Raw genomic sequence first — 10,413 nt, 5'->3', positions numbered from 1 at the left:
TAGAGAATGAAGAGCGTTGGTCCCAGTACACTACCTTGGGGAACACCGCTTTTAACAGGGACGGGGGTGGATATGGTGCTTCCTATTTTGACCACTTGTCTGTTTGACAGGAATGCTGTAATCCATCTGTGGAGGGATCCTGAGATGCCATTGGATTTGAGTTTTAGGAGTAGTTTGTCGTGGACCACTGAATCAAAGGCTTTGCAGAAGTCGATATAAATTGCATCTATAGATTTCCCTTGATCTAGATGAGTTGTCCATATATTTTTGCAGTGGAGGAGCTGCAGGTTGCAGGATAGTTTTTTTCTGAAACCAAATTGTTTGTTAGAGAGCAAATTATTAGTTTCTAAATGGAGAGTAATTGATTTACTTATAATTGATTCCATGACTTTGCATGGGACGCAGCATAGTGAAATTGGTCTGTAGTTATTGACAAGAGAGGGGTCTCCTTTTTTGAAGATGGGGATGACCATTGCTTTCGACCATAGCTTAGGAAGTGTGCTGGTTCTGAAGGATTTTTCGAAAATTATGCTTAGTGGTTCAGCTATGGCAGAAGAGAGCTTTTTTAGGAAGTAAGCACATAGACCATCTGGTCCGACTGATAGAGAAGGTTTAAGGTCACATAATGCTTTTTCAACTTGGTCTTCAGTGAAGTCTACTTGGGTTAGGTCATTGAGGGAATTTGAGGTGTGATTGATGAAATTGGGGGATGAGCCATTGCTGTTAACAAAGACAGAGCCAAAGAAAGAGTTGAGGAGGTTGGCTTTGGATGAATCATCGTGGTATTCTTTGTTGTTGGGTCCTTTGAGAGGTGGGATAGGTCTAGAGTCTTTGAGTTTATTGTTGACAAAGTTGTAGAAAGCTCTATTAGATTTGGTGCGTAGGAGGTTTTCCTCTTGTTTGCTGTAGTAGTTAAGGCATTCTGCTTTTATTTGATTGCAAATGCTTTTATATCGGCTTTTGAAGTTGGAAACTTGTCCTTTTTTGTTTTTCCTCCAGAGAGATTTTTTTCTTGTTTGTAATTTTCTTATTGAGATGGGGAGATTATTATTTTTTGTTTATGGTACGTGTTAGAGGTACATGAAGTCTGATGATAATTTTCATTTCAAGTAGGAATGTGTTGTAGAGGTCATCAGCAGTGTAGCATTCAGAGAATAGATTTTTCCAGTTTAATGTTGAGAGGTGGGCTTCAATGAGTTCCCACTACTAACCAGAGCATACAAAACTTTCGCCAGACCAATCCTTGAATACAGCTCATCTGCCTGGAACCCACAATAATAATAATAATAATAATAATAATAATAATAATAATAACAACAACAACAACAACAACAACAACAGCTGGAACTTGTGCCGGAACTACCATTTCCCAGTGGCAAAGAACTGGTGGGATCATAAGCCTGAAAAAGTGGTCGAAAACGAGCAAGCAAAACTACTGTGGGACTTCCGACTTCAGACTGACCGAATTCTGAAGCATAACACACCAGACATTGTGATCGTGGAGAAAAAGAAAGCATGGATCATCGACATCGCAATCCCAGGAGACAGCAGAATTGAGGAGAAGCAGCTAGAGAAATGAGTGAAATACGAAGATCTAAAAATCGAGCTGCAATGACTCTGGCATAAGCTCGTGGAAGTGGTCCCAGTGGTCCTTGGCATGCTGGGCGCAGGGCCAAAGGATCTCAGCGGACATTTGAAAACCATCGGAATTGACAAAATCTCCATCTGTCAATTGCAAAAGGCCGCAAAAGCACCCGACTGGTGATGAAATACGAAATCCAGCAAAGTGATCTCGTTTGCTGTGTTGTATTGACATAATAATAATAATAATAATAATAATAATAATAATAATAATAATAAAACACAACCTAAGCATAGCCCATAAAATATAGCTTTTTCTGGAGTGTTTAATCTCTGGACATTCTTGTTTGATGCTCCAACAATAGTCAGACATCCTATGTCCATCCCATCAACTTCAGCCCCTGCCTCCATGACCTTCAAATCTTGGTGGATTCGCTCACCCTGCTCATCACTGACTGCACCAAGATTTTCCGGGAAGTTAGCAAGATGACTATGTAAAAAATGCAATTTGATGCTCATGTTGCCTAATTAACTATTTTATATAAAGGTGTAGAGACACGATAAAAGAAAACGGACTACAGTTTTGAAACCAGCATGCCTAATTAATAACAAAAAAGCTCAAAAAAATCAAACTCAACAGAAGTTGAGTTGCAAATTGTTCCCCAGTGTAATCAATGCTGGGAAAAATTTGGGAGTTTCCCCCTCGCCTGGTCCTCCAGCCCTCCCTTGGCAGATGATTTTAATTTGGGGTCTGTGTAAACAACTCCTCCAAAGCTCTCTAAGCCTTTGCAAAAGGTTTTAAAAATAGCTCCCAGTGTTATCCTGGGAGTATCTGCCCAGGATTAAAAGTCACAAGGCTGGAATAGTTCGCAGCCTCGGCTTTGTTGGGACTGGCGAGTGACCTTGGCATCGGCACCAGGCTGGCACCTGCTGGGGGGGAGTCTGTCCTCCATGCCCACTCCCCCACCTCTTTTGCAGGGCCCTGGTATGCCCCTTGCCATCCCCCAAGCGCCAAGGAGAGCTAAATTCAGACTCTGACCTTCTACTACAAGAGTAGCATCTGCTATAGGTCAAGGTTCTGGAGACCTCACCTACAAAAAGACATTGATAAAATTGAAGGGGTCCAAAGATGTGTTACAAAAACGGTGGAAGGTCTTAAGCATAAAATGTATCAGGAAAGACTTCATGAACTCCATCTGTATAGTCTGGAGGACAGAAGGAAAAGGGGGGACATGATCGAAACATTTCAATATGTGAAAGGGTTAAATAAGGTCCAGGAGGGAAGTGTTTTTAATAGGAAAGTGAACACAAGAACAAGGGGACACAATCTGAAGTTAGTTGGGGGAAAGATCAAAAGCCACCTGAGAAAATATTATTTTACTGAAAGAGTAGTAGATGCTTAGAACAAACTTCCAGCAGACGTGGTTGGTCAATCCACAGTAGCTGCATTTAAACATGCCTGGGATAAACATAGATCCATCCTAAGATAAAATACAGGAAATAGTAGAAGGGCAGACTAGATGGACCAGGAGACCAAAGACAAATTCCTTGTGCGTCCAATCACACTTTGCCAATAAAAATTTCTATTCTATTCTATTCTATTCCACTCTACCCCACCCCACCCCATTCTATTCTATTCTATTCTATTCTATCCCTTTCCATCCCATTCCGTTCTATTCTTTTCTTTCCTATTCTAAATAGATCTTCCTTTTCATTATCAGCAAAATATGTTACACTTATAGATTATAGTTGTCGGCTATAAGTTGTCTGCCTTGGAATATGGTCCCTGGTGGTGCCGAGAGGCAAAAAGGAAGCTGTGATGCTCCTTCAATATACAAAAAATAATATGTGTGTTTGTGTTTTTGTGTGTGTGTGTGTGTGTAAGAGAGAGAGAGAGAGACATCGAAGCAAATCACCCTGCAAAAAAGTGATATAAAAGTTTATATGTATTTTGTGTTTCTTTCTGTTTTGTCTGTCTTGAACGGTAATGTTTTAAATATTTTTTAAAAAATATTTATCTTCAATAAAAAACTTTAAAAAAAATAACCAAGATAAGCTGCAAATCAAGACTCCGCTCCTATGTTTTCACCTCTGGGCAGACTGAGATATGATTTAGCCCGTGTCTGCGGTCACCAGAACCAGCCAGATTCCCCCACGTGCTTTGCTCTGCCGGACGTTTTCAATTGTTTGCAAAGTGAGCCACGCCTCCCCCCCTCCCGTCTCAGGTAGGAGCAGCTGAGATGGAAACTGTATTTTTTATTTTGCCTGTAGCAAAAACATCCTTGCAGAAAAAAAACCCCGGAAAAGAAAAAAATATATATTAGAAGAGAATTTCTCATTCCCAACAATTGCAATGTCTGGACCTCAACTTCTAGTATTCTCCCATTAAGTACAACAGTTAATGATTGTCACAGGGTTCAAATAAGTAACCAGGAAACAATCAATATTCATAAAAATCTTAACAATACAAGCAACAAGTGACAGTCATACAGTCATTAGTGGGAGGAAATGGGTCATAGGAATGATGAGAAAAAAATAGTAGTAATACCAGGGCAGACTTAGTAAATAGACAGTGTGGAGAGGATTATTTGTTTAGCAGAGTGATGGCGTTTGGGAAACAAACTGTTCTTGGGTCTAGTTGTCTTGGTGTGCAGTGCTCTGTAACGATGTTTTGAGAATCAGAGTTGGAACAGTTTGTGTCCAAGATGCGAGGGGTCAGTAAATAATTTTACAACCTTCTTTTTGACCCGTGCAGTCTACAGGTCCTCAGTGGAAGGCAGGTTGGCAGCCATTGTTTTTTCTGCAGTTCTGATTCTCCTCTGAAGTCTGTGTCCGTCTTGTTGGGTTGCAGAACCAAAGCAGACAGTTGACAGATGACATAGAAACATAGAAGACTGATGGCAGAAAAGGACTTCATGATCCATCTAGTCTGCCCTTATACTATTTTCTTTATTTTATCTTAGGGTGGATCTATGTTTATGCCAGGCATGTTTACATTCAGTTCCTGTGGATTTACCAACCATGTCTGCTGGAAGTTTGTTCCAAGGATCTACTACTCTTTCAGTAAAATAATATTTTCTCATGTTGCTTTTGATCTTTCCCCCAACTAACTTCAGATTGTGTCCCCTTGTTCTTGTGTTCACTTTCCTATTAAAAACACTTCCCTCCTGGACCTTCTTTAACCCTTTAACATATTTAAATGTTTTGATCATGTCCCCCCTTTTCCTTCTGTCCTCCAGACTATACAGATTGAGTTCATGAAGTCTTTCCTGATAGGTTTTAGGCTTGGGACCTTCCACCATTCTTGTAGCCCATCTTTGGACCCCTTCAATTTTGTCAACATCTTTTTGTAGGTGAGGTCTCCAGAACTGAACACAGTATTCCCAATGGGGTCTCACCAGCGCTCTCTTTATTCTATTCTACAGACTCTGTAGAATTATTATCAGCTGCTCCTTGGGCAGTTTGAGCTTCCTGAGTTGGGGCAAATAAATGCCCCCCCCCCTGTGGTGAAAATCAATTTTTTCCCCCTACCACTTGCGTGTGCATGGCTTAGTAGCCACGGCAGGGGAAGGATATTGCAAAAATCCCCATTCCCTCCCCACTCCGGGGACCGGCCAAAGGAGGGGAGGGGTGGGTGGCTTTCAGCTGCAGCCATAGGGACCAAAGGAAGGTGGAGTGGAAAAACTGGTTGGACAAGTTCTCTCTCGAAGCCATGGTTTGGAGTTGGAGACTTTGGCCTGCCACAAGTAGAAGAGTACTGTGGGAATTGGGGAGGGGTGGTTGCATGAGAGGGGAAGATACTAGCCACAACACATTCTTTCCAGAGGACTCAAGGTCATCCTTTGATCAGCACCAGCCGGAAGTACAGGGGAGGATTGGTCCCAGAGTGGTCCACATTATGAACTTGTGGGTGTGGGGACGAGGGATGAATCTTCACTTGGGGGGAGAACTTTAGGAAAAGTTAGTATCGGATTGACTACAGTTCGTATCCAACATGGCTCTGTTAATAACGATACAGAAAGGATGTAGAGACTCTAGAAAGTGTGCAGAGAAGAGCAACAAAGAGGATTAGGGGAATGGAGGCTAAAACATACGAAGAACAGTTGCAGGGACTGGGCCTGGCTAGTTGAATGAAAAGAAGGACCAGGGGAGACATGATAGCAGACTTCCAAGATCTCAGGGGCTGCCACAAAGAAGAGGGAGTCAAGATATTCTCTAAAGCACCTGAGAGTAGAACAAGAAGCAATGGGGGAAAACTAAACAAGGACAGAAGCAACTTAGAACTAAGGAGAAATTTCCTGACAGTTATAGAACATTTAACCAGTGGAACGGCTTGCCTCCAGAAGTTGTGAATGCTCCAACACCGGATGTTTTTAAGAAGGTGTTGGATAACCATCTGTCTGAAATAGTCTAGGGTTTCCTGCCTAAGCAGGGAGTTGGACTAGAGGACCTCCAAGGTCCCTTCCAACTCTGTTATTTTGTAATTCTGAAATGATCAACTGGGGAGGCTTAGAGACAACCAGATCTGGGGTACTAACCTCCAGATTGACAGCTCGGGAGTATTAAAGAGTTGCAAAAGTCTAAGGTTTGGTACACAACCTGAGGAATTGCAGCAGTAGATCCAAGAAAAGGGTAGTTCTGTGCATTTGAAAAGCTGGAAGGATCACTTGGTGGCCTCCCAACCTTGAATTAGAGCTTAGTGCACCCAAGAGGCAGGATCCGGAATCTGTGTTGGCAAGAGATCACTATTTTAATCCCCAAGGATGCTGTGATAATGTATTTTATGGGGGGAAAGGGGCAGCCTACGTCTACCGTGGTAGTTCTCAAGTTGAACAACTTGAGATGGGTGGACTTCAACTCCCAGAATTCCCCAGCCAGACCAGTATTTCTCAGCCTTGGCAACCTGGAGATGGTGGACTTCAACTCCCAGAATTCCACCCATCGTCACGTTCCCAAGGCTGAGAAACATTGGCCAGGCTGAGGAATTCTGGGAGTTGAAGTCCACTCTAGACATGGCAAATATTGTCTTAGGAAATGCTTGGGAAAATTGGGGTGGGGGCTACAGACAATGCTTCCTTTGGGGGGGAGCCAGGTAACATTCTCCCCATTTCTTGGGGCCTTCTTGCCCTCCAACGCTCAGGATATTTTTGCAAGGCCTGTTATGATGATCTTAATATTGACCATTAGGTGGTTTTGAGTTCATTGCTGCCCGCAACTGTTACTCATCGATTTTATAGTTTTAGGTTATTTGTGTTGGCCATTTAAGTTGTATGTTTTGAGGCTGTTAGACCGGATGGTATAAAGTTCAATGCAATAAACAAAATTACGTTAAAACTTTGAAGACACCCACAGTGGTGTGGCTGATACAACCCCAGTTCAGGGAAAGAGAGGGCCGAAATTTTACTGAAAGAGTAGTAGATCCTTGGAACAAACTTCCAGCAGACGTGGTTGGTAAATCCACAGTAACTGAATTTAAACATGCCTGGGATAAACATAGATCCATTGTAAGATAAAATACAGGAAATAGTATAAGGGCAGATGGACCACGAGGTCTTTTTCTGCTGTCAGTCTTCTATGTTTCTATGTTTCTAAGTGTCAACACAACAGACATTGCAATTATTGGACCAACTGATTTATTGATTAAATGTCCATGCTACCCATCTCATAATTAACGACTCTGGACACCCCATGGCAGGACCCCCAATCTCTGGATGCCGCTGTGCAGAACACTTTGTCCGGGCTCTTCCCTCCCTTCGAGGCCACAGCTCCCACGGTGCTGAGCCAGCTCTTCCGGGTCCTGGAGTCCAAGTACCACGGGGATGGGCTCTGCTGCCTCCTGGACTTCCTCATCCCTCTCAAGCGCCTCCTGGAGCACATCCGACAGGCTGCCTGCGTGAGTAACTTTGCAACTTGAAGATGGGTGGGATTCAACACCCGGAATTCCCCATCCGTGCTGCAAGGGAGTGAGGTTTGCAGAGGGGAGGAGGAGGAGGAGGAGGAGGAGGAGGAGGAGGAGGAAGTGGAGGAGAAAGAGGAGGAGGAAGAGGAAGAGGAGGAGGACTATGGGATCCTTGGTGGTCTTTGAGCTTGGTTGTATGCTTACAGATATCTCACTACCACGTCCAGGTAATATCATCAGTTCTAGAAAGGAGTGGAGTTTGCGGGGAGGAGAAGGAGGAAGAGGAGGAGCAGGAGGAAGAAGAAGAGGAGGAAGAGGGGGAGGAAGAGGAGGAAGAAGAAGAGGAAGAGGAGGAAGACGAGGAGAACTATGGGATCCTTGGTGGTCTCTGAACTTGGTTGTATGCTTACAGATATCTCACTACCACGTCTAGGTAACGTCATCGGTGCTAGAAAGGAATGGGATTTGCAGAGAGGAGGAGGAGGGAGAGGAGGAAGAGGTGGAGGAGGAGGAGGAAGAGGAGGAAGAAAAAGAGTAGGAGGAGAACTATGGGGTCCTCGGTGGTCTCTAAGCTTGGTTATATGCTTACAGATATCTCACTACCACACTAGGTAACATTATCAGTGCATCATCAGTAAATATATACAAAAAACAAAGTTTCAGAGAATTTAACGGTTTCAGTCCATGGCTTCTCTTTCTCCTTCTCAGGCTCCCTACTCCGGCCGTGTCTTCCTGCACGAAGGCTGGCCCTTGTGCCTCCATGAGAAGGTGACCGTCCATCTCAGCCCCTTGAACCCTCTCCTGCTCCGTCCGGGAGACTTTTACCTCCAAGCTGAGCCTTGTGGGGAGCAGTCAGCCTGCCTCGTGGTGAAATGTCTCTCCAAGGATTTGACCACCGCCGAGAAGATCCCCATCCCTGACACCGCTTGCTCTTGGCTCTTCACTGAAGCTTGGCTGGAGGACATCAACCGAGACCTGGAACGGCCCACCTTACACACCTGTCTGGTGGCCACCGGCAACGGGATTGTCCCTGTCCCCTGGAATAAAATCGCCACCCCAGAGTTTGTCCAACTCCCCAAAGCGGAGCATCCTATGGAGAAGGACTCCGTCCACCTTGAGACCCAGGGCAGGTTGAATGCTGAGTCTCCAAGCCAACCCAGCGGTGGAGACCAGGTCTCCCAAACATCTCCAGCGAAGTATCCCGGACTCATCAAGGTGGACCAAGGATCGTGGAAGAAATCCACCCTCTTCGTGGTGCCCAGCCTCTGCGACATCATCAGCGAGAACCTGGAAGGCGAGTACGTCAACCTGGTGGACTTCTCGGAAGAATCTTCAAACGTTGAGCCGCCTTCTCCAGCGGCGGTCGCTCGTCGCCTTGCACCGGAAGCTGGGAAGGCGCTGCTGCTTCAGCCCGATGAGGAGATTGGACCTCACGGGGTGGCTTGGGATTGTGGGAAGGGAGAGGATCTGGAGGAAGGTCCTTGTACCCCGTGTCTGAGAAGGAAAATGAGCCCGGACGCCAAGATCCACGAGCCGCGGTGTCGTTACCGCGACTCCTACATGGCCGCTCTGCAGAATCCCATCAGCTTCAATTCGGGGCTGATGGCGGCCATCTTGGAGGAAATGGATTTGACGCAAGCGGCACCCTCTTCGGAGGAGGTGGAGGCCCAGCCGGACGAAGGGTCAGGCCAGATGATCTCACCGTGCCCCTTGGAACACCCTGACAAGGACAGGAAAATGGAGGAAAATCCCAGGCTGGGGGTGACGAAACCGGCGAAGTCTCCAGCCGAAGGTCCCGCAGCCGGCAGTAAATTTTCCTTTCTGAAAGGCCACCGTCCCTCGGCCTCTTCTGGGGAGGGGTCTAGCTCCCCGGAAAAAGCTGGCAAGGGTCCCGAAGGGCTTCGGAAGAAAACGTTGATGGTCTCCTCTCCCAAAGCAGCCAGAGCAAAGTCGGTAGCTGGAAAGGGTAAGAGGTCAGGAATCAAACTGGGTTTATAATAAGGCAGTTGGCTGAAATTGAGCCTCAGATTCCCATTGCTAACCAAGATGGTCGTTAAGTGGGTTTCTCCCCATTTTATGAACTTTTCTTTAAAAAAATATTATTTTTTAGATGGCGAGTATTCTGAGCAGAGACTGGTTACAAACAGTGCCACAAGGGTCTGTTCTGGGCCTTATCTTTTTAATATGTTTGTGAGTGACATAAGGGAAGGTTTGGTGGGGAAGGTTTGCCTGTTTGCCAATGACTCTAAAGTGTGCAATAGGGTTGATATTCCTGGAGGCGTCTGTAATATCGTAAGTGATTTAGCTTTACTAGAATAGTGGTCAAATCAATGGAAACTGCAGTTTAATGTTTCCAAATGTAAAATAATGCACTTGGGGAAAAGGAATCCTCAATCTGAGTATTGTATTGGCAGTTCTGTGTTAGGGGTAGTGATTTCCGACAGTCTCAAAATGGGTGAATAGTGTGGTCAGGCAGTAGGGAAAGCGAGGAGGATGCTTGGATGCATAGCTAGAGGTATAACAAGCAGGAAGAGGGAGATAGTGATCCTGCTATATAGAGTGCTGGTGAGACCACATTTGGAATACTGTGTTCAGTTCTGGAGACCTCACCTACAAAAAGATATTGACAAAATTGAAGGGGTCCAAAGACGGGCTACAAAAATGGTGGAAGGTCTGAAGCCTAAAACTTATCAGGAAAGACTTCATGAACTCAATCTGTATAGTCTGGAGGACAGAAGGGAAAGGGGGGACATGATAGAAACTTTTAAATGTGTTAAAGGGTTATATAATGTCCAGGAGGGAAGTGTTTTTACTAGGAAAGTGAACACAAGAACAAGGGGACACAATCTGAAGTGAGTTGGGGGAAAGATCAGAAGCTATGTGAGAAAATATTATTTTACTAAAAGAGGAGTAGATGCTTGGAACAAACATCC

At 44.9% G+C, this 10,413-nt stretch overlaps 1 protein-coding gene across 1 annotated transcript in view; it reads left to right on the top strand.

Annotated features, from left to right (window-relative positions):
• Window positions 1-10,413, top strand: part of KIAA1755 (KIAA1755 ortholog) — a 49,134-nt gene that overhangs the window by 5,001 nt on the left and 33,720 nt on the right. The window contains exons 2-5 of the mRNA XM_070744260.1: window positions 1,947-2,075; window positions 3,718-3,775; window positions 7,277-7,474; window positions 8,189-9,446. Coding sequence (XP_070600361.1) covers window positions 1,947-2,075; window positions 3,718-3,775; window positions 7,277-7,474; window positions 8,189-9,446 — 1,643 coding nt within the window. The remainder of the gene's footprint in view (window positions 1-1,946; window positions 2,076-3,717; window positions 3,776-7,276; window positions 7,475-8,188; window positions 9,447-10,413) is intronic.

Source organism: Erythrolamprus reginae, chromosome 3 (assembly GCF_031021105.1).
Source record: "Erythrolamprus reginae isolate rEryReg1 chromosome 3, rEryReg1.hap1, whole genome shotgun sequence".
Lineage (NCBI taxonomy): Eukaryota > Metazoa > Chordata > Lepidosauria > Squamata > Dipsadidae > Erythrolamprus > Erythrolamprus reginae.
The sequence above is the reverse complement of the archived record's forward strand: the minus strand, read 5'-3'. Positions and strand labels throughout refer to the sequence as shown.